The sequence below is a fragment of the Gambusia affinis genome, linkage group LG08, assembly GCF_019740435.1.
Source record: "Gambusia affinis linkage group LG08, SWU_Gaff_1.0, whole genome shotgun sequence".
NCBI lineage: Eukaryota > Metazoa > Chordata > Actinopteri > Cyprinodontiformes > Poeciliidae > Gambusia > Gambusia affinis.
The window spans coordinates 7,943,288-7,967,150 of NC_057875.1; the positions used below are offsets into that span (position 1 = coordinate 7,943,288).

General features: G+C 36.5%; 2 protein-coding genes and 4 non-coding genes across 6 annotated transcripts; 5 read left to right on the forward strand and 1 right to left on the reverse strand.

Annotated features, from left to right (window-relative positions):
* Positions 1–362: 362 nt before the first annotated feature.
* rpl4 (ribosomal protein L4) lies at positions 363–4,887 on the forward strand. The gene is made up of 10 exons (XM_044123716.1): positions 363–455; positions 1,222–1,393; positions 1,903–2,009; positions 2,224–2,362; positions 2,623–2,747; positions 3,141–3,270; positions 3,475–3,631; positions 4,306–4,389; positions 4,562–4,682; positions 4,769–4,887. Exons 1-10 carry the CDS (start codon positions 453–455, stop codon positions 4,835–4,837), a joined length of 1,107 nt encoding a protein of 368 aa, XP_043979651.1. The 5' UTR covers positions 363–452; the 3' UTR covers positions 4,838–4,887.
* Positions 2,068–2,166, forward strand: LOC122836378. Its single transcript, XR_006371523.1, has one exon. It is a non-coding gene; the product is annotated as a small nucleolar RNA SNORD16 (small nucleolar RNA).
* LOC122836376 lies at positions 2,451–2,550 on the forward strand. Its single transcript, XR_006371521.1, has one exon. It is a non-coding gene; the product is annotated as a small nucleolar RNA SNORD16 (small nucleolar RNA).
* Positions 4,153–4,223, forward strand: LOC122836375. Its single transcript, XR_006371520.1, has one exon. It is a non-coding gene; the product is annotated as a small nucleolar RNA SNORD18 (small nucleolar RNA).
* On the forward strand, positions 4,427–4,494 carry LOC122836374. The gene has a single exon (XR_006371519.1). It is a non-coding gene; the product is annotated as a small nucleolar RNA SNORD18 (small nucleolar RNA).
* An 8-nt stretch (positions 4,888–4,895) lies between the features above and the next one.
* map2k1 (mitogen-activated protein kinase kinase 1) lies at positions 4,896–15,396 on the reverse strand. Its single transcript, XM_044123715.1, has 11 exons — positions 15,107–15,396; positions 10,586–10,796; positions 8,864–9,010; positions 8,673–8,750; positions 8,469–8,520; positions 7,433–7,557; positions 7,053–7,257; positions 6,895–6,959; positions 6,753–6,811; positions 6,596–6,641; positions 4,896–6,506 (listed from the first exon to the last, which is right to left on the reverse strand). The coding sequence occupies exons 1-11, from the start codon at positions 15,187–15,189 to the stop codon at positions 6,393–6,395; spliced, it is 1,185 nt and encodes a 394-aa protein (XP_043979650.1). The 5' UTR covers positions 15,190–15,396; the 3' UTR covers positions 4,896–6,392.
* Between the last annotated feature and the right edge of the window lie 8,467 nt (positions 15,397–23,863).

The following is a 23,863-nucleotide window of genomic DNA, read 5'->3' on the forward strand; positions in this document are numbered from 1 at the left end:
ATAGTTGGTCTCTGGACTTTGCAGTTCTCTTTTTCACATACACACACAGTATATAAATATATATATATATTTGTTTGTTTTATATTATTTTTATTTGAGAGAAATTGAAGAGTAAAGTAGTTCGACACTTCCGTTTACGCTGCAAGACATTGCGCCAACATTGTGTAAAGAAATTAGTCCCTACTTCAAGAAAAAAAACAACCTTTCCTTGATGATTGTTGTGTAATTTAACATATATAGTAACTTTAATATGTTTTTATGTAGTATTTATACTTTCATCGGGTATCCTAAAATAGTTAAAACCCAGCAGTAGCCGAAATTGTTTTAGCGGAAGTCTTGTGCTCATAGGCGGAGGCATATATAATCAGGGTTGAGTTACCAACTTCCTTTTTACTGTGGCCGCCATACCGTGAGGAGCGTGGTTCCCGGCGAGCCGAAAAAATCTATCGAAAATGGTGAGAAATCATTAATATGTTACAATATATATGGTGCAGAACATGTGTATTTCTAGCATGTTTTACATATTTTGCTAACTGTTTGGCACTTTGTCTGGTAAAGAAGCTAATATTTACATAAATCTGATCGCAGAATTGAATGCTAGTCACTAGGAAGCTAACACGAGGAGCCATTTTGGACGACTGCTTATTCCGACTTACACGTGTTGTCTGTTGCAGCAGCTATTGTATTAAACTGACGTTGCTGTTGGTGACTATTATTTGAGTTTGTCTTAGTAGTTGCTAACTACATACAATCTTAATAGTCCTTAGTGCATGTTCAAAGTAACTCAGGATTTTACGATGTCACGTGAACAATTTGCTTAAGTATCATCCAATGTCAGTAAGATAACTTAATTCAGTATAATTCACATTAACTAACATTTTCTACAGCTATGTCAAAATAAATAGGTTAATGTGAAGTGGCATAAACCCATTCACTATGACTTAACCACGCTAAAATGTGTGTTTAAGTGTGTGAAAAGCTCAAACCCAAGTTAGCAATCAACAATTAGCCTAAGTAATTAATTCACTTCTAACACTACTATATCCTGCCAGAAGTTCAAGGTCGTTAGTATTCCACTTTGTATTTTCAACGCAACACCACTAATGAAGAACATTGTAGCATGAAACAGAATATTAACTTAATTTGAATATTTTTTTAAAAGCTAAATTTAAAACACTTGTTTAATTTTATGTGTGATCTGATGTGTTTTTACATTCTCAGGCCTGTGCCAGACCCCTCATCTCGGTGTATTCCGACAAAGGAGAATCATCAGGCAAAAATGTAGTCATGCCTGCTGTCTTCAGGGCCCCCATTCGCCCTGATGTTGTGAATTTTGTGCACACCAACATGCGCAAAAACAACCGCCAGCCATATGCGGTCAGCGAGCTGGCAGGTGAGCCATCATACAATTGATGTTCAGTTTTTGCCCAGTGAGTTGCTTCTGTTGGATGACGTTAATTTGTACCCACATTTGATACATATACATATTTTTTGTTTGCATTCACATGTAAATTTTTTACTTTTGCAATTTCATGTCCGTTTTACTATTTCTGAATAATTTTGCTGATGATTATAAAAACTCAAATTTAAGCAACATCTTTTATCACTAATTTGTTGTGACCATTTTGCATTGGTTACTAGACTGCTTTTGATTTGGACCTTTGGAAACATGACAACATTCTCCTGTTAGTGGATTATATTTATTATACCAAACTGAGTAGAAAATAGAAATTACTTTAAAATTGCAAGTTGACAAAGCAGGTACAAAACCTGTGTTCAAATTCAATCAAAACGTCAAAACAATTCTTTTGTTAAACGATAGTTATGAATCTCAGAGTTGGGCTAGTTTTCACCATAAAGTGCTTCCATAATTTGTAACTGTGTTTATATTGAATCTTTCAGGCCACCAGACAAGTGCAGAGTCCTGGGGAACAGGAAGAGCTGTGGCCCGTATCCCTCGTGTGAGAGGTGGTGGTACTCACCGCTCTGGCCAGGGAGCTTTTGGAAACGTATCCTTGTTTTGAGCTCATTTGTTGTTTTCATACCTTTAACAGCTAAATTGGGACTTGCTGTGATGGTGTAATTTGCGTCTGACTCTGTGGCCAGTGACGGTATGCCTGCTGTCATATACTGGCACAGATGACTGGTGAACTTTGAGTCTGAGCAGGTATTAGACAGGTTAATATTTACTTTATTGGTGGATGATTCTTGACTTGGATCTAGATGTGTCGTGGTGGTCGCATGTTTGCCCCCACTAAAACCTGGCGCCGCTGGCACCGCAGGATCAACACACCCCAGAAACGCTATGCCATCTGCTCTGCCCTGGCTGCTTCTGCCATTCCTGCACTTGTGATGTCCAAGGGTAAGTCTCCCAAAAGTAAAAAATGTCCAGAGGAGTAACAGCTTTATTTTTTTAGCTAGGTCAGATTGTCTTTGCTGAACAGTTACCTTGCTATGATGGTGTAATTTGCGTCTGATCTTGTGAATGGTGACAGTGGCCTGCTGTCATTAAGCCATCACAGGGTATTGATGAATGATAAACTCTGAGCAAGTTCAGGTGTTAGTCTGCCCAGCAGTTGTTACTTATATGTCCTTCAATTACATAAAACCTTTGATGATCAGGTCATCGTATTGAGGAAATCCCCGAGGTCCCACTGGTGGTTGAAGACAAAGTTGAGGGCTACAAGAAGACCAAGGAGGCCGTGCTACTGCTGAAGAAGCTTAAAGCCTGGAACGATATCAAGAAGGTACATGTAAAATCTGAAATTCAAAAAATGCATTTTTCTGTCAGTTGGAGGTCTGTAGATTTTTGGATGTCCTTAGAATGTGAAAATACAGTGATAGAGTTATTAAAGAGCTGAGTTAATGCTACAAATGTTTCTCCTTGATTAATTGTTTTGTAGTAGTAAGTACAAATTTCACAAAATATTAGCACTAATACACATTAGAGAATGTGTTACTAGTTCATGTGACATTAAGCCAAAGGTTTATGATTACATGCAGTATTTCAATATTTTAAAATAGATATTTTATACTTGTTTTTATGACTAAGAAGATGTTTTTTTTTTTTTTTTTTTTTTTTTTTTTTACATGTTTTTAGCTTGTGTATTTTTCTTAATTACCATAAATGTTCTTTGTAGGTCTACGCCTCTCAGCGCATGCGTGCTGGTAAGGGCAAGATGAGGAACCGCAGGCGTATCCAGCGCAAAGGTCCGTGTATCGTCTACAACCAAGACGCTGGTTTAACCAAAGCCTTCAGGAATATTCCAGGTGAGTTTTACTGCATTTACCATAGAGACTTACCAGATTCACCTATTCCACAGGTTTAAATAAAAGTAGTTAGCAGTGGTGATGAAATACTCTTTATGAATCTCTGTATTATGACTATAAATTCATTTGGAATATCAATCCTAATCCTGAGAACCATCCACTTTTGAAAATAAATGTTCTTATTCCCCCCTTTGTTATTTCTAGGCATCACTCTGCAGGATGTGAACCAGCTGAACCTTCTGAGGCTCGCTCCTGGTGGTCACGTCGGACGGTTCTGCATCTGGACCGAAAGTGCTTTCCGCAAGCTGGATGAGCTGTACGGCACCTGGCGTAAACCAGCCTCTCTGAAGATTGACTACAAGTGAGTGTTTAAAAAAAACCCATCAATACAGGTGCATATCCGTAATAGAGAATTATTTGAAAAGTTTTTCAGTGATTTCATTCAAAAAGTTAAAAACTCCTACACAATGAGTTCAATTAATTTTGATGACTGACAGCTAAACAAAATCCCAAATTCAGTTTGTAAAGTTTAATTTTACAAGGCTAAAGACTTCCTCATAAGAAATTATGGCCTACACAGTGATGTTGACCTGACTCCTGTCCAGTAAATGGTCTTTATCTTTCTTTAAGCTACAAATGTACAATACATGAGCTTACATCAGTAGGTTGACATTTCTGAATTAAACATTTATTAGTTTAATGCAAAGAATGATTTTCTGAAAAAACAGTTTGGGTTTTCATTACCACTAACCTAGAATAATCAAGAATGGCCAACTGACCACATTTTACAGAATTCGCTTTTTGAATTTAATTTCTGAAATTAACTTTTCTATATTCTAGTTTAGTGGTGTGCACCTGTACAGCAGTATATGTTCTCATGTATCTCAGTGATGAGCTTCCACTTCATGGTCCGTGTTTTTGAACTCTGTGATATTTGCTGAAGTTCTGAGTTGGTTCAAAATGAAATTTGTCCATCAGATGTGGTGTTTTTTTTTTTTTTTGTTGGTTTTAATTATTGGTGCTTCTTGCTTTCAGGCTCCCAATGCACAAGATGACAAACACAGATCTGAGCAGGATTTTGAAGAGTGAGGAGATCCAGAAAGCACTTCGTGCACCTAAGTATGTACTTTGTAGTTTTTTGTTTGTAACCTTGTTTTGGCTATGATGATCTCCCACTTCTGGTCCGTGTTTCTGACCCCTGATTATTTTGGAAGTCCTGAGCATATCAAAAAATTACAAATTCTTTGTTGCATTTATAAGTCAAATTAACCATTTACTACTCCCGTTGCAGTAAGAAGATCAAACGCAGAGTGCTGAAGAAGAATCCTCTGAAGAATTTGAAGATAATGCTCAAACTGAACCCTTACGCCAAGACAGCAAGACGTCATGCCATCCTGAAGCACGACCCTGCTGTAAGTATCTAGTGGTTTAAAATCTTCTGGAGATGGGAGGAATATTACAAACCAAATGAGGTTGACTGATTATCTTGTTTTCACAGATCAAGGCTAAGATGCTGAAACCCAAGAAGAGGCCTGCAAAGAAGGCCCCTGCTAAACCCAAGGCATAAATCTACACAGACTGGAGTTCAGTAAAATAAATCAGTTGTTTCAAATATGAGTCAGAAGTATTATTTAAACTATTTAATTCACAAGATACATATCACAAAAGCCAACAAAGCTGTGTGGAGTGGATGAAGGGCAAGGGATGCACAATAAATCATGACATCAGCATTAAGAGTTTTCAAAATACACAGGTTGGCCAAGATTCTTTCATGACTTTCTCTGAGAAATGATTGTCTATGCATACAGAAGTAGGATGTGACCCTTTAACCCTGGTGCAACTGACAATAGACCTTGAAACATTCCTTCAGATAAAAAGGCTTAATCATACCAATTCAGCACATTACGTGAGCAGAACGGTTGTGTTGTATATGATTGAGGAGGAATGTCAAGCGCTGAGGTTTAGCAGCAGTATTTTTACATGGCTGTATTGTTACAAAAAGATGGCTTTTCAATCAGGTCTCTTAAGATGACCTAAACAGCTGTCTAGTACACAATTTATTTCTGTATGCAAGTTTGTACAGTGGATTTACAGGTACATCTCAAAATGTTACAAATGCTTATTTCAGCAATTAAAGTGAAACTTGATACATTATACATAATATATTTTAAGTTTGTAGAAAATAAATCATTGGACTATAAAGGGACTGAATTTCTGAAGTTACCAGCTATTCAAAGTGCCAGTTCAAAGCACATTCATAAAAAGTGAAAGTCTTGTGGGAGATTGACAAGGTGTGGACTGCAGCTGGAGTCACAAGCCTCCACACAGATGGAATAAAAAGGACTGAATTCAAAAGTCAGGTCTTTAGAGGGAAGTAAAGTTTGCATTTCATTTGGAGATCAGTCAGGAGGAGCAACTTCAATTTCAGCAGTCTAATTGGTACTACCTTAACAACTCTGCCCAAAAAATGTAGATTTTTACTTGCATTGGAAAACCTAGAAGTGGAACAGGAAGCAGCTGCTCTACAGTTCCAAGGTCATCTCAGCCATCAACCAGGAACATTTCTGAACGACTTCATGATTCCGTCTGCTGATGAGCTTAAAAGCAGGACTAATATCTGCTATAATGACCATGGTCTCACTGTGTTTGACTGCTCAGCAAACTAACCAGAACTAAACCATACAGAGAATCTGTAGAGCATTGAGAGACATCAAACCAAACGATGCAAATGATCTGAAAATCGCTATTAAAGTAACCTGGATTCCATAAACACCTCTTCAGAGCCGCATATGAAAAGCTCTTCAAGTGTTGAGTGCATACTGAATGGTGCATAGACATGCTCTTGTCTTATATTCAGTTTTTTGATAAACATAATTTTGGGTTCTTATCAGCTGTAATCCATAAACATCAGACTTAAGTGTTTAAACATGTTCCTCTGTGTAATGAGTCTAAGTTTCACTTCATGACTTAAATAATGGAAATTAACCTTTCATAACTTCTGAATTTATTGAGATGCACCTGTAAGATTAACACATTGCTTACTTTGGAAACACTTAGCAATAATAAAAAGCAACCAAAACGTCTTTTTGATTGGTCTGGTTATGGCTCTGCAGTCGACAGTCTCACATGCTGGTGCCATGGGTGGGTGTCGCAGGCTGACTGAGTCCAATGGTGCTGCAGAGCCAGCCGGCGAAGTCCACCTCTTCTGCCTCGGATTGTTTGATAAAAGGATGCACCTGAAAGTGGAACGTGCAAAAAATAATGGAAATTAACTTTTTCATAATTTCTGAATTCATTGACATGCATAATCTCGGGTTGTACTTACCATCAGCTGCTTTAAGTCTGCTCTCTCTGCAGGATTCTTAATCAGGCTGCAACAAAAGGGAAAGAAAATCATGCTTTTCAGCAGAGCTGTTCAGTGATGTCAAGTGTGTTGCTTTTCATAGCAGAAAGTGTAAAATAAAAAAGGATTTCTTATATACCATTTATTCACAAACTCCTGGAATTCAGCGCTAAATATTGCAGGGAGCTTTGGTGGGGGCTAAAGATGAAAGTAAAACAAATTAAGATTTATGAATGGGTAGGACATAAACATACAACACTAAATACGGCAGACATACTCACCTCATTAACTATGTAATCGAGTAGCTCAAATATAGCCATTGGTGGTCTACTGTTTGGTCCACATGCTAAGCAGGAAAATAAATGAATGGATGAAGATTAACGTCAACAGTGAAGGACATTCCAAGACTCTTTAGGAGCTGCTGCCGTGTTACACTTACAGCTGCCTGTACGTCCAGGGGGGCACGGTTTTGGGGACTCGCTGGAGGCTGCCTCCCCTTCCACTGGAAATCCAAAGATCTGCTCCAGTTCCTTGGAATCAGGTGGAGGGATAGGGAAGCGTCCGATGGCCATTTCCACCAAAGACAGACCCATACTCCAGATGTCTGACTGAACAGAGTAATGTGTTCCCTGCAGACGCTCTGGCTGCACAACGCGCATCAGATTTAATCAGTTATTTGAGATTAGTGAGTACATATTCATTTAGGAATATGTTCTGGTGGAGCAATATACACACACATATATATATATCTATAGATAGATATTTATATCTATCTATCTATCTCTCTCTCTCTCTCTACTATTTGTGTGCAGAACTCACCGACATGTAAGAGCGAGTTCCCACAAAGGAGTTGGCCATTGAGTCTATGAGCTGTCCGCTCACACCAAAGTCACACAGCTTGATCTCACCGCGGGAATTCACCAGGATGTTAGAAGGCTTGACATCTGAGAGAACCATCCATAGTACATATTGATCAATCGCAAAGAATAGGCAGCCCCAGAATAAACTTGTGCAGGATGATTTTTAATTGATAACTAATCTAAAAATCTGCATGGAATGCTGTTTTGTTTTGTAATTTGCGCTTCCTCAGAGTTTAACTTTACTCAGTTCCCTGTGATCGGTCCATAACAATCATGCTGTTTACAAGATCAAAGATAATTATATCATTACTGCATGTTAAATTTGGGACAAAGAGGACTAATTAAAAATACAAATAATACAAGTTAAAACCCTCAGGTTTAGACAAGCCATATATAAACCATAGCATGGTTTCCCTCACCCTTCAGTTGAGATTATGTACTTTATGCATTCTGAGTAAAGAATCATTTTTATCCCCAGGATTTCTACAGAGTCTAAAAGTTAGGAATTTGATCCAATCATTTTCCAGATAGGGAAAAAGAAAATAGCAAATGGAAAAATTGTTTTTCCAATTTTCTGAACTATCTCACTGTCTATCAATCTATCCATTTGTCCTCACATCCTCTTTGTTTGTTTCCATCCATCCATAAATTATAAACCGTTGTATTTACTTTATAACTTAACTTCAGAAATTTGAATATGGCGTCGGATTCCACAAAATAGTGACTTTTTCTCTCTTCAAGATCAGCGCCTTTGATCATTGAATATATACACCACCACGTTTCTCACTTTTTTCCAAAAATAGAATGAGATAGTTTTTTCTTCTAGTTTTTTCTAAGAAGAAAAACTAGAAAGAATAACTGGCACAATTTATTAAAAAAATTTTCTGGTATAAAATTCAAAAGAGATGTTAGGTTTCAAAACGCAATTTAAAAAAAATCTGAATTTTCCAACATACATTGCCTTTGTAAGACTTTGTTCAGGAATCAAAACAAACCTCTATGCATGATCTTGTGCTTCTCACGCAGGTAGGAAAGACCTTTGATGACCTGTGAGATACATTTTGGACTGTCAGCGCACTTACAAATTATTTAGTGTTGCAATATAAATCTTCTTTTTGGTTCAGAGTAATCAGAGGAAAACAGTTTTTCATAGACTTAAAATGGATCAAATTGGTGGGAGAGGTGTTGGAGCTACCCACAGCAATGCTGACTTTGCCAAGAATCTCCTCTGGGATTTTGCCTGCTTTCTTCAGTGACTGGTCTAGAGAGCCACCATCCTGAAGCCACAAAGAAAGAGAAAAAAAAAAGGAGGCTATTCATTTGAGATAGAGAGTTCAACAGTTTTAAAGGTTGAGATAAATGTGCAGAGCAGTCTGTGGAAAAAATGTACCATGTGCTCCATGCAGATGCTGATTTCTCCATCGCTGTAAAACGCACCATAGAAGCCCACTATGTACGGAGAGTTACACTCATGTAGCACCTGCAGCTCCCGGATAATCTGGTTCCTGATGGCTGGCTTAATCTCCAGGTGGATCAGCTGGAACAGAGGGCACAATTTTGGTTAGATGTAAAAAAAAAATGCATTACAGAACTTCTTTTTGATATTTGGGTGCTATATTTGTCTCAATTTCCGTCTTTACCTCACAAAGCCTTGTATTTTTTTTTCCGGACACTTAATGTTGTGCAAAAAGTAGCTTCTAGTACAGTGGCTGGCAAAAGACTCCATCACTCTTGAGTTTTTCTCAAATTTTGTGAAATTGCAACCTCAAATCTAAGTGCATATTATTTAACAGACCAAAATAGAGCATGATGGTTAAGTGAATGACATTCATGGTTTTTTCTTATTTCCAAGGAAACACTTGAAATGTGCATTGAGCATTCATTTTAATTCTCTTTCCTCTGACAACCCAAATAAAATTCAGTATAACTTCATTGGTAACTATCCACACTCAGGTAAATGCAGGTGTTTTGTGAATGTCTCAGAATTTTGATCGGGAACATTAGTGAACAAACTCTATAAAGGGACAAGCCAAAAACTACATCAAATAGGTCTGGCTTTGGTCCTAAAACCACATCAAAATGTTTGAAAGGCAGGCCCAATTTATTCAAAGATTAAAGAGCGTTAATCAGAGAAGCGGCCAAAAAGGCCATTATAATTCTGGAGAAGCTGAAGACCCACTATTCAATTCTGAAAAACTGTTTATGGAACAAATATTAATAAAATGTCTAATAATAAGTGTTTATCTAACAGTGTCAAAAATAAACATGCAGCCAAAGCTATACTATTGATCAAAGTATATTTAAGCATTAGAACAGGGTAAAAGTTGTTGCGTACACAACCTCTCCAGCCAATCTCAGTTTGAGCTATTTAGCAAAAATCACAGTCTTTTCAGAGCTGCTAGATATAGAGACCAAAAAATGGCATCAAAAGGTGGATCTATAAAGTACTGGCTACGTTTTTTTATCTATAAAAACATGTTAAAGCATGTATCATCTCCTTTTAGTTCTCAGTTATGCACTACTTTGTGTTACAATGACAAAACATTAAAAGGTTTGAGAGGTATGGATACTTTAGTGAAGTACTGTGTGCATGAGGAACCCATCCCACAAGAGGAGCTGGAGAAAACAAGCACTGTTCTTATGCAATAGGCCAGAAAAGTGTTTGCTTCCACACAATGCCCAAGGACACGCAGCAGAAGACGACGCTAAGAGAGAAATCATGTGCTCTGCTTTTTTTTTGGAGTGAAAACATCAGCTTCAAGCAATGGAAACTCAATTTTAGAAGATTTAAAAGATTTAATAGTTACGTTGAAATAAATAAATATTATTTTTTACACATACACTGATATCTTACAGGGTATCTAACCAGAATACACATAGAATGAAAGTTTCCCTACCATAATATGATAATAATAACTTTCTTTGTGATAAAAAAGAAAATCACTAGTAGTGTATTCTAATCCATGTTTTTGTTAACTCATTCTGAATGTGCTGAGTTGCTATAAAAGAAGAAACCTGGAGAGTTTTTTTTCTTTTTTTGGCACATTTCTTGGAAATTAAGTTCAGTGTTCAAGCAAGCAGCCTTTTCACTGACACTACACACGCAGCTCACCTTCCTGGCCATAATCAGACCGGATGGTCGATGTGAGACCTTAAAAACGACGCCTCCGTTGCCTGCGCCGAGCTCGCAGATCTTCTCAAAGTCATCATCCTTCAGCTCTCCCACTTTCTGCTTCTGTGTCAGGAAGGCCTCCAAGCGTTTTCGTTGCTGCTCATCCAACTCAAGCTCCTCCAGCTTTTTCTGCAAAGCCTCCAAGTTTGTTCTAAAAAAAAAAAAAAAAAACAGAAGAAAAAACCCCCATAAAATCACATGTTTGCATAATCTGTGATTTCCTCCTCCAATAAAAACACTTAAATGCCTTTAGGGATGGAACAAAGTGTCTTTAATGATCTAATTAAAATGAGGGCATTTTAACTCTAATGACCTTTCTAATATCTTACAAAAGAATTCCTACCCTTTTAACTATTTGTCTTCTGCAGCCACAATGACATTAAGAGGGGTGTTTTCACTTTCTCTAAATGAAGCCTTTTCCTTGTCACATGTAAGATCCAGCAAAAAATTAACGTCCTTTAAGCATCATGCTGCAATCACCATGTTTCACACACAGTGAGAATGGCGTGTCCACGGTGGGTATACAGTGTTAAGTTTTGCTTAAAGGACAAAAAGTTGGTTACAGGTTTAGTGGTCTATTACATAAAACCCCAATAATGCAATGCAAATTTTAAGAGATAAAATTTACAGATCACCCTATTTTGTAGATTTTTTTGTTTTTAAAAATAAAAACAAGCAGAATGATACATTTTCAACCTCAACAAAAGCAGAAATCACCTCTAGCCTGGTCATTTGCACAGACAAAGCTCCCAATCTGCATGAAATAAGACTGAAGTAGAGACGGGACGCTTTTCATTAAGCTCAGTGATGATGAACTCTCTTCTTTCTTTTTTTTTTGCACTAAGTAAATCATGAGTCGCTGGAGAGCAGCTGGCGGAGAGAAGCACAGGCTCCTCTCCACTCAGCCCCATGCAAAACAGAGAGGGTTAAGAGCTTTTATTTTTTGATAGTAGAACTGCATATCCATGGAGACAAGGTGCTGTGTTTCAGCTGGATGTGGGTGGTGTGGGCGTTTGTTCGTTTCACAAGAGCTGGAGGTGGAGGAGGCGGGGAGACACTGAGAACAGTACCAGCCAGAAACACACTCCATTCAAGATGTGCAGTGTACCCCCCACCTTCAGGTTCAGGCGGAAGCTGGCTTTAGTTTGCAATCCACACAATATCCAAGGACATCCAGCAGAACATTAAGCTAAGGAGAAAAATGTTTCTGTAAGTTGTCTCAAAAAATTGTGTAGATAAGATGACATGCCTTTTTATTCCTGCTTAGAGAAGGTACACCTGTTGGACAAAGTTACATACACACTTGGGTACAATGTTTACATTCACATCTGGTTTGCCTAAACTCTTCTTCAGAGAGAAATGATTACACAGCCTAAAAGATTTTTGGTGGTAAACATTTTTAGATTTTTTTTTTTCTGATATCCAGATGGACAGAATTATTCACACAGTCGTTCACACACTTTTGGCAGACATTAGCAAGCTTCTTGCAAATTCTGGGAGAATTTGACCTCTTGATTAGAACTGGTTCATTCTGAGGCACAAAATAGGCTTTAAAGCATAGTTCACGAATGTTCAACCCATTCCAAATCCAGTTCTGATGTTTTGGCATTTTCGTCTTGCTTAAACAACTGTTTTGAACATTTCGGTAATGATTTGAGGACAACTCAAAAATGTATGACTGGCAGAAAAACAGACCCTCAGCATTATTATGCCACCATCATACTTGACAGCTTGCACAATGTTCTTATGTCTAAAAGCATCCATTTGACTCCTCTGGACATTATTCTTGTTCTGCGATTAAATATCTTAATCTCAATTGACCATAAAACATTTTACTTATTTTATCAGGGCAAACCACCACAATGCAGTCGCAGCATTGTCCAGTTTATGATGGACTTGCTATCATCTCTCCTGGTTTAATATTACATTCTTGGCTTAAACATAAAGTGGGTCTCTGAGTGTGCTGCAGCAGGAACCGGCAGCCATTTCACACTGTGAAAGCTTCTGGCCGACTATAATATGGGCAATCCTTTTCTTCACCAGGCTGTAATGGTCTGGTTTCTGGGAAGCAGCTCATCATTAAATTAAGCCTATTTACCACCATTATATTTGCTGTCTGGTGTCAGCAACCGGTTCCCTGTGGAGCTCCAAATAATCCACAGCAATGTGCTTATGTTTTGAAATGCATGTTTTTAAACAATGACACATTCAAAACAGTAGTTATTACAACCTCAATTCCGATGCTACGAATAGATACTATATATTATATACTGCATTTCTATAAAAAGAGATGCAGTAAAGAACTTTTAGACATGGGAAAAGTAATTTTCTGTAGTTTAAATACACAGATTTTAACCATCATAATATTCTAACTATTTTTTTTCTTTACAACTAGGAAGTTAACCTGCAGAGACAAAAACCAGGTGGTAAAGCCAAATTGAATACTACATGAAGTTATTAAATAGTAAATTATTTGCCCCAACAATTTTTTAAAGTCCTGTTAACAGCAGACATCTGATTTTCATTTCCAACACATCTATTGCTATTGGCAAGGTTGCACGTAAAGAGAGACCTAATTTTATGCCGAAAAGTTTCTCAAATTTTGTTTCAAGGAAAATTTAAAGATTCTCTGCAGTGGTGTGGTTTCTATTCACTAAAAAATGACAGACAATAGAGCAGCATAGAATTTAGTTTTTAAAGAACTGAAGGGAAAAACTGATAATTTTTTACATTTGTATTTGGGGATTTGATGTGTCACAAGTTGCACAAGAATCAAATTGATCAGCTGGTATTAGTAAAGACTAAAGCAGCCAAGCGATTATTGATAGATTTCGACAGATATTTTAAAGTTGAAGTTTGTACTGTGTGATAGAGTCCTATTATGAATGAAGAGATTCCACACTTTCAAGGTTCCTCTTCAGGGTTTATTGCCCTTCATCCTGTTGCAGCTTGTCCACAGTAGCAGGAATGTTAGCCTCTCACCAAACACCATATTATTATCAGCAGGTTCTAACAATGACAAGCTAAAGCTCATATGCAGCAATATACGTATACATTTCTGTCTCCAGAAGTTTTATCTAATGATAAAAGTATAACATATTTTGTCCTGGATGACATGTTGCAGAAGCAGCCTCACAGTAGTAAACATGTTACATAATATTCATCTCAGTTCATAGCAGCACTGAAACAAGCTTTTCCTCATGCGATAAAGCTGGGCTTTGTGTCACAACAGTTTTATTTCTTCGTTATTATGACTAGCCAAAAGGTGGTGGGAAACAGGTGCAGAGACTAAAACTATAAACACATTTTATTTAGCATACTGCTTTTGCTGCACAGCCCTGTCAAATGGTTCTGGAGAGCTCTGGTTTACATACAGTGGTGATTATATTGGGAATAAATGGTAAACAACATATTTTTAACTGTTTTTTCCCCCAATTAAAGTATGAACAAAGTAGAACAAAAGTCACATTCAAAGTGTTTTTCTAATCTTCTCTTCATAACAGTGCTGATAAGTCAGGGCTCTAACAGTTCTACCTATAAAATAATTGTTTTTGCTGTCATTGTGCTATGGAAACAGAAGTGGCATAAGTAGTATTGGTAGCATTAGTTTTTACTTCATTGTTTACTTACATTGTCTAATGCATGATGCTAATGATGATATTACTATTTTATTATTATTAATTTATTATTTTTAATTTTATGTAGCATATTTTAACTTTACATGTAAACTATTTATATACTACCAATAAAATTTTCTAAAATGATTGGCAACAAATTTATAAAACACGTAATTTATTGAGATCCTATACAGATGAATAAAATCTTGTTTTTTCTTTTTACAAATACCTGTTAAAGCTTAATTGTGCACTAACTCAAGGCACATATTTTCAACAAATACCCATGTAAATGGAAATAAATTCAGGCAACATTTATATAATTTGGGTCAGATGAAGGTTGGAAATCAATTTCTTTGATTCTCTTGTACCTTTACTTTGTTTTATTTGTTTTGTTACAAATTCAGATAAAAAGAGACAATTTATTGAAAACTCTAACAAAAACTTTTAAAAATATATTAGTTTTATACCTTTTAAATTAATAGTGATTGTGATTCAACTCATTTAATGCTAGGTTTTACAATTAAACAGATAACAAACGTGTAAAATTGATCAATAGGTGCAACTAAAGACAGACACCAGATTTGAAGACTGTATGACCATTTTACAAAAGCGTTCTGAAAATACTTTTGCTAGGCTTTTTAAAATATTAAAACATAACAATTGATAATTACAGGAAGCGCAGCATAGATCAATAAAATCAGATTGAAGCACATTCGCCTGGAGCAGAGTCTCAGGTTGGAGTTTATACGCACACACGCGAAATTCCCTGCTGTCATCAATGTTCCATAATTAGGTCATAGCTAAGAATCTGAATACGAGTAGTAGATTATTGATGGACACTCACTCTGAGGCTCCTGTTCCGTTGATAGTGTTTCCATCAGGAATCGGGTTCAGCTGGATCGGTTCAGGCTTCTTTCTTTTCTGCATGTTAGGGACAAGAATCAAGCGGGTCGGGAACAGATACAGAGAATCAGAGACAGGAGCAACAAAAAGAGATGTGGATGGAATCAAAGTGGATATCCCGGGGTGGAAAAATCACTGCTGTTTTAAGCTGCAGGGGCAAAGCAGCTGATGGTGGTGGATAAACGTCACGACAATATTTACACTGTTCTTCCGGACAGCATGGTAGAGCTAAGTGCAGCGCTCCCTCTGCTGGTTGTGTCTGTAACTGACATCATGTCACTGAATTCAGAGCAGAGATTCTCTCCAATATAAATCATTCCAACTTTTACTTTATTTCTAGTTACATCATTAATCATACAATTGTTCACATAAAAAAGAAATTAAGAATAGTTTTGGATCAGATGCTTTTCCTCTATTCTGTTTTAGAAATATTGATATCTATCTATCTATCTTGTGAGCACAAAGTCATAATCACCTTACCCATGTTTCCTCAGTGTCCCCTCAAATGATTTGCAGAAGTTAATCATAAAATGGCCATTGAAGAAATCGTTAAAAGGTAATTAAAGCTTTAAAAACATGGAGATACATACAGTAGTATTTTTCAGTCACTTCACTTATGTTACATAATAACTTGATTTTGTTTTATTTTGAGGTAAGTAAATTAAAACCATCTTTGAAGTGAAGAATTAAAAGCATTTCTAAAGGTGAAGTTTGAAGATTATTATTACTTTTCTTTTTTTTACATTTCTTACCATCCTCTTCAGACTTGATAATGGCATAATAAAACATGAGTCCTTTTTCAGCCTTGTTTGTCTTAGTTTAGCTTTTAATTATAGTTCTGGCTATGTTTAACTATCTTCTTGTATCTTCTTCTTGTATTTCCCTATTATGGAAGATTCACAGTTCATATATCATACTTGAACTGAATGATCACTTGCCATATGTATGTTGTAGATCATACATGTTAAAGCTAGAATATTCAAGTTGTACTTCCAAAACTATATGATATGTGTAGTGTGTCTGCCTGCTTGTTTGAGCGAGTGCACTGTTAACATTAACTTAGCAAACGCTGTGGAAATAAAACTAAAAATTAGTCAGACATTTTTAATTCAGGGTCTTTGATCTTCATGATAATTTTAATTATCCTAAGATGTGAATAATAATCAGGCACCTGGCCTCTTCAGCGTTCTTCATGCTGACATGTAGCTCATTATTTCAACAACTATGCCTAGGGTAGTTTTCCTTTTTCTAGCTGTTAGCACACAATGCAGAAAATTACCAAAACCTTAGAAGAAATCTAGCTCAATTCAAACAAAAGTTAATCTAACCAGGCATATGAAGATATCTTATTGTATGAAACTTGTGTGCACACATCTGAAATCCACTTACGATGTTGCGTGTCACTGATGTCTGATTAAGACGCAATAGCTCATGAATAAAGAAAAAAGGGGTCAGCGTGGCAAATACCCTGAGAAAAATGTTCAGAAATGACATTCAGACTATATTTCCATTTTTTTATTGCTTCCACATTGCGCTAAAATGTTTCCATTTCTTACATTCAACTGACTGGACTGTGGGTTCACTTAACATTTTAAAGTCATTTTACAATTTTATGTCATCATCACTCTTACAGGCAGCTGGTGAAAAATCCTGGACATCCTCTGCTTCTGTTTTATTTATTGCAGTTCAAAATCTTTATGCATTAAGAATCTGATTTCATCCACTGCAATATTCCCTCCCTTTTAATACTTTCCTTCAGATACATTTTTGATCTCTTTGTTCGGGGAAGCTCAGAGATGAGCAAAACGATCACTAAGCAGCAGATTAAAAACAAGAACGGACTAAAGTGCAAAATACACCCAAAATCAAGGAACTCAAAACCAAATAGACAACAGAATCTAAATCTTCACAACCTGATTGAGGATAGTACTCAGTTGATGCTATCTGAGGTAATAAACTGGCTCAGGTTGGGGCTGCAGATTCAATTCATTCTTGATCTTTCCGCTAAGGGAGTTTGGGAGATTGTGTTTTTTTTAAGAGACATCAAATATAACTTTATGTATCTCTCAGACTGCAGTGTCCTAAACTGCAGAACAGAAAACAGATAAAATGGGCCACGAAAGAAGAGCTGAGTGGGACAGATACAGTGTTATAGATGGCTGTGATAATTAATTGGTAATCAATCAGAATCAACCAGCCAACCACATGGAGACAGACAACAAATGAAGGGTAAGCAAGGAATGATGCACACAGTACTCCAGATTTGGAAATATTTTTAATTGTTATTAAAATAATCCACACACCAAGACAATCTTCAAACCTCTTTTTAATGAAAAAGTGTAATTAGTTGTCAGAAACATAAACATTCAGGGTATTTTACCCCTAAATAAATCTAATTTTGAATCAACTGCCTTCAGAAATCACTCTAAAACAGAACAAGAGACATTCCTCATGTGTCTATTTATTCTTAGTATAAATACATCTTTTCTCTGCAAGTTTTAAAGATTGTTGTCGAGAAATTTTAAATAACATTACAATATAAAACAAAATGCAAAAGTGTAAGACACCTGTAAGCCTAACAAGATAATGGACATCCAACAGAATTGACTATTAAGTAGAGCATTAATCAGAGAAGCACCTTTATTCATGAAATCCACACTAATGGTCTTTAGACAATAATAGTGAGAACAAACATTTGTTGCTATAAGGAGTTGTGCTTGCTGTTTGCCGCAATGTATACGCAAAGACAAAGTAAACATTTGATAAAAATTGTTTTAGGCAGATGACAGAGAATTTTAATAGATTTGCTTCCTCTCAAAATGCAACATTTGAAGGGAAAATTGTTCCTTCGCCTTATTCTACTCACTGCCCACAAGTTATAACATTGTGATGGTAAGAACATATTATGGGGAGGCATTTTTTTTTTAAAGGAACAAATAAGCTGGTCAATTGATTGTAGGATGAAAGGGTGCTTCAGGATAACTCAGCCAGAGTTTATCAAATTGTTTAGATGAAAAGCATATGAATGTTTTAGGAGGATCCAGTCGAAGTCCAGGACCTAAAACCTGGATTTTGACTTATCAACAGATTGTGATAAGACTTGAAAATCAATGTATGCTCACCACTAGGTCTGACTAAGCTTGAGCTACTTTCCAAAGAAGGATTCTAAACATTTCAGTCATTAAATGTACAATGCTGGCAGGCTAATGCCACAAAACACTTACAGTTACAAAGATGGTGAGATTCAAGAGGACAGAATATCTGTAAAACGTAAATTAAACACAGCAATTTTTTTTAAAACCTTAAATGTATCAGTGCATCATTTTTGAAAGGCATAGCACAACCACAACATAATCTTGTCTTATATTCAACTCAGGGTTCAGCAACTTGCTTGGGCCTTTGCTTTTAATCCTCCCTGATTATGTGAAAAGACCCTTGGTTCTTAACATTGGTGATGCAGGTTCAAACTCAAAGATGATGTAGGGAGGAATCAATGCCCTTGAAACACACTTCTAACAAAACTGTTTCATATTTAAGATATAATAGGCACTTGACCAGTGATTAAACGAGCAGAATGCAGATATACAGGATCTTCTGCAAATGTTTAAAGTCTGCCATGTCTGCTCTTAATAATCTAATCCTTTGGGCTGCAGCTGCATTGTGCTAGTCATAATAATTGTATACCCTAATTAATTACCTAAGTTATGGCACAAAGTTAACTGAGCAAAATTAATGTCTATAAAAATTAAAACCTTGTTCATAAATCACCATACAGGGTCTCACCTTAAAAGAAAAAATATAAATATAAATTTATTTTTAATCAAACAGGGTGACTTTTTTTTTTTTTTTTAAAGATCTGAAGCTGTTGGTAGAGACTCATTAAAACAACCTACCAGAAGAAAGAAAGACTACATTAAGATGAAGTGGGCATAATTGCTTCAACCATTTGCCAGCAGTGGAGAAATGAAACACAGACTCCTCTGAAAAGTATCATCCTTAAGGAGTGATGTGTTAGCTGTCAGTCTAAGTCCACCATGCAGATTAGATATCTGGCTGAAATCGAGAACAGCTGTCATTTTTACAATCTGCTCTGCAGTCTCGACAGATTCCTCCTGACAGACACAAGGCCAGAGAACCGTGCCTGGTTTACTGAAAGCATCTTGGCGCCAAAATCATCTTTTTCTTCATGAACTAGGACTGACAGAAGGGAAGATTGGTTGTGTCCTATCACCAGCATGTGGACAAGGACCTTGTAAGTTGCAAAACTTGACTTTTTTGACCTCCCAGCGTGAAAAAGCCATGACTGTGGTCTGTGGATTAACTTTCTGAGCAAGGACTGAGAACATAAGAATAGCTTGCAGACGAGAAACTTGAAGATGAGAAACAAATTCAGTTTAAGAAAATGCAGCTCTCTTTTTTTCTAAGTTTTTCTGTAAACAACTATGTGCAAACTATATTGCCCGACACACTTTAAGTATTTGCTGACAATTACATCGATTCTTGCTGTGATTAGAAAATTATTTGAGATTTTAGGTGGAGTCAGGAACTGGTTCTTGACCAAAAAGTATGGCATGAAATTTTAGGGTTTTAGTGTTTCATTTGAGACCTTTTTTTTCTAGAGGGGAAGGATGAAAAAAAAAAAAAATCCCAGCTCCAATAAATTTTAAAAACAACACTGTGTGCTTAGGTTTGTCTTCAGTGCCAGCTTTCTCTAATTCACACAGGGTCAAAAATATGCATAAAGTTCAAATGTATTGGCCTATTTTGGGTTAATTGACTTCTAATAAGTTTCAGAGGACTACTGCACACTTTTTGTAGCCATCAACAATGTCTTGGCATAACCTTGGCAGGGTATTTGAGCACTCTTTCTATTAGAAAGGATAGAATTAATTTAAAGTGGTTGACTTCCTGGCACACACCTGACTTTTTAACATAGTTTCTAACTTTTAACCGGAACTGAGGTCATGGCTTTGAGGTCACCATTAAAAAAATGCGATTGCACACCTTCATAAACTATAAATGGTCAATGAAGTCGAGGCCATTTTGGGAAACTTATTAGTCAGCTTTTTTTATGCCAAAACTCTTTTTAATTTGTACTTAGGAAACTAAACAGCCAAGACTTTGTATAAAGTGGGTGGAAAAATGAAAATAGACGATTCCCTTCAATGTCTTTGTCTCCATCTAAAATTATAACCTATATGGGTAAAACTTAAGTGTTCCAACATTGATCCCAGACAAGTATTAGAAATGCTTTTGGAGTGATTAAAGGAGGCCTCCATTAACCATGATGAATGGCCCTGACCTCAACCCTATGGGCATGTTGGAGATTATGTTTAAGGCTAGGCCTGTACCAAAAAACTAACTGGTTTAAAATTTCAGATGAGTTATGCCACAACCATGTTGAGGGCTACAAATAGTGCGTGGCTTCTCTGGAACATACTAGTGGACACTTAGCCAGTTATTAGTATTTGTAAACGTGCATATTTTAATGGATAATTTTGATATGGTTACAAGATCAAAACTTATATGAAATTCTACCCCTAACCAGCATTAAATAGGAGAAAACTCATCTTGTGTCGTGCAATCAGAAACAGATCGTAGAAAAGAGAAACAGCATTTCTCAATCTTTATTTATAGGTCCCTTTTTGTTAGTTTCTAATCATAAAAAATAAGACATCTCTGTTTATACTGTGTTTTATGTTTTCAATGGTTTGTGTGGTCTGTAATAAATCAATTTTACATTTGAAAGAAGAGCGTAATTGAAATAAATTGAACAAAGTTTGATTTATATGTGAAATGACCTGAGATGGTACTTGTTGTGAATAAATGTTATATAAACTAAATTGAATTAAGCATTGCATCTGCATGCTTTTCCTGTGCACTGCCAGTTCCTTCAGAATTGACTCTGGAAGCAAAAAAAAAAACAAAACATTGAGAAAAGGCTCACACAGCTTGCTTTCAGGACAATGTTCAATTACCAGCAGCTAACATTTCTCACTTCTACCCTATGTCTTTATCCTTCACTTAGTGGAGTGTTGTTTTCAGTTTCTTTCTCAATTAAGGCACCAAAGACAAATGGAAAAGCTTTTATCAGAAAATATATAATTGTCAAGTCTATAACTTGGCAGCCTAAGACCCATAAATCTCTCTCTTAGAACATAATGCTCCCCAGGACAGAATACTGTAAAAATAAATCTCCAAAGCTTGGTGCATGTCATTGGGGAAAAAACTGCTTCTTCAAGCTCACCTGGGTGTTGCTCTTAACCCTATTCTTCCAATCATAGAAGGGATCATAAAGAGGAGTGAATAGATAAGAGAAGCATAATTATAATTAAACAAATAATAATGGACCACAAGGAATACACATGTACTAAAAAACCTGAGAACAAACTGGTCTAAATTAAAATAGAAGAAGGCTGGTAAAATCCAAACAAAGAATAACTTAAGGGGGGTATTATGTGTTATGTGAAATTTTTGAGCTTTAAATCATGGTATGTTATTCACTCATCATCATATACCTGGAGTGTTTATTTGATTCTTTCATGCATTTTTGAGAAGTCCTTGAATCTTCTGTGGCAGCCATTCAGGGGGGCTTAAGTGCTTGGTCTCACCAAGCATAGCCTATTTCCACAAAGCTCCTCTTTTGTGTAGCAATATCCAGTCAAGCTTCCACTTCACAAAGCATCTCTACCCCAGCCCTCCCCCACTTAGCTCCTCCAGACTAGCAGCAGCAGCAATTAGCAAACACATGGTAGGGCTGTAAGTCTGCTGAGCTTATCAAACTACTTCTTAGTTCAAAGCTCCTAAGAACAGTTGTAAATGGCCTAAAGACCAATCATTGTATATACAATATTTTTATAGCAACTGAAGGTAACATAGTTACTTGACTATGCTATATCATCTGAATAAATACATAATAGCACCCCTTTAAGGCAAGACATAGGGGGAAAATGATCAATAAACCCAGGAAAACCCAAGAAACAACCGTATTAGGTGTTACCTAATGCTTAGGTAACACCTAAACATTAAGACCTGTTTGAAGAGGTCTTAACAGCTCTTTAACAATAAGAGCCCATTTGCTCTTTCTTTCAGCTGCTGTTGCTCCTTGAGAATACCAGCAACAAGACATAAAAGGCTCAGAAACACTCATGAAAGATGTACAGTCGAGCTGGAAAACCAGAATGCACTACTTCTTGTCTGATGTGTTGGATTTGTTGCTTCATCTGCCACTACTTTGTTTGGGGAGCTGGGGATCTGTGGTCAGGGATTACAGCAGGCCACAAAAGCAGCTTCTGAAGTAGCAGATAACAGCAGCCAGCTGCGCCGACAGAGAAGAAGAAAAGCCAGTAGTTGGAGACCCAAACATTTAAATTTGTCAGAGGCACAAATTCAACCATCGTAAGGGACTCCCATACAATGGTATGGGGATTTACTCATTCACTGTCATATAAATCTAAGTTTGTGATTATTATTTTGGAGCTTCTTACAGTTTTAAAGGGCTTCTCCACAGTCAAACAAGTGTGGATTTAATGTTTAAGTGCCTGATGCTGTTTTTCTTTTATTAAATTCACTAACTGGTTTGTGTCCTCTGCACATACGGGCCTAAACTGTTTACTGCTTTAGCGATTATAAAAACAAGTGCATATCTTTATAAAGCTTCCTGTTATGCACAATTGACATAAGGAAATTAAATATAAAAACAACTAACTTATAGTAGTGATTTAGTTCTTTCCATAGTTTTGGAAAATCATATGGCAAACAAAACACAATGTTGTTATGCCAATAGCGGGTGGTGGAAGGTGGAGCTGTGCCCTTCTGTTTCAGTGAGATAACTCAATAAGAAAAGACAGAAATAAAAACAAGTTTTGGGCAGATATAGTTCATCTGGAACAGGGCCAACAGCAGTGCACTAAGGAATGCATGCACTGAATGTGGTTGAAAACACATTCTGATAAGATGTGAAAAAAACAAAAATTGAACACTCATATGTATGTGGCCAGAATAAAGAACCCTGTAAATACCAGACATCCTGTTTTAGTGCTGGTGATAGAAAAAGTTTGGGTTAAACGTTAAGGGCAACAGCCTGAAATTTGTGCAGCATTAACCAAAGGCAATGGTTATGCACGGCTAGAAATTTACAAAGTGAATTTACTCATATTTTAGGCTTTTGGGCACATTTTGCCTGTACGTTTTTATATTTGTTCTCTTACTTACTTAATCTCATGCTGCTCTGACAATGTTCCAAAACAAATTACATCTTGTGACACTATTGAATATATGTTTTGTGTTTTACAACATGTAAAACTATGAATCACTTTAAGTGAAAAATGTTCTGATTTCTATGCATCTATGCAAACTAGGGAGAATTTTTAGGGTGTGTTAGAAAAATTATACAACATGAGTTATGCAACTTAGAGACAGCATATATTCTCCAGATATGCACCCCAACCAAGGAATTTATGCAAATGCCACTCAAACATTGCAGCAATGACTCAATAAAAACATTACTATACTCATTTCACTCTATTGCATATCTGCTTTGCGCTTCAGTGGTATGGGAAAATACAATGCCTTAGGTAAGTAATATTTCATAATCTTCTTCCTACACCTTTGACCCTGTAACTCACACAATTTCATCGTGAGGTTGTCACTCATTCTTTGAACTTTTGGAAAAATTCTACAAAGTGAACATTGCAGC

Excerpts from the sequence above, each read along its gene's own strand:
- rpl4 (XM_044123716.1), top strand. Across the intron at positions 2,010-2,223 it reads GCCAGGGAGCTTTTGGAAAC|ATGTGTCGTGGTGGTCGCAT; the intron begins GTATCCTTGTTT and ends ACTTGGATCTAG. Across the intron at positions 4,390-4,561 it reads AAAGCACTTCGTGCACCTAA|TAAGAAGATCAAACGCAGAG; the intron begins GTATGTACTTTG and ends CTCCCGTTGCAG.
- map2k1 (XM_044123715.1), bottom strand. The coding sequence starts at position 15,189 with ATGCAGAAAAGAAAGAAGCCTGAACCGATCCAGCTGAACCCGATTCCT. Across the intron at positions 10,797-15,106 it reads AACGGAACAGGAGCCTCAGA|AACAAACTTGGAGGCTTTGC; the intron begins GTGAGTGTCCAT and ends TTTTTTTTTTAG. Across the intron at positions 6,507-6,595 it reads CAGACTTAAAGCAGCTGATG|GTGCATCCTTTTATCAAACA; the intron begins GTAAGTACAACC and ends TTCCACTTTCAG.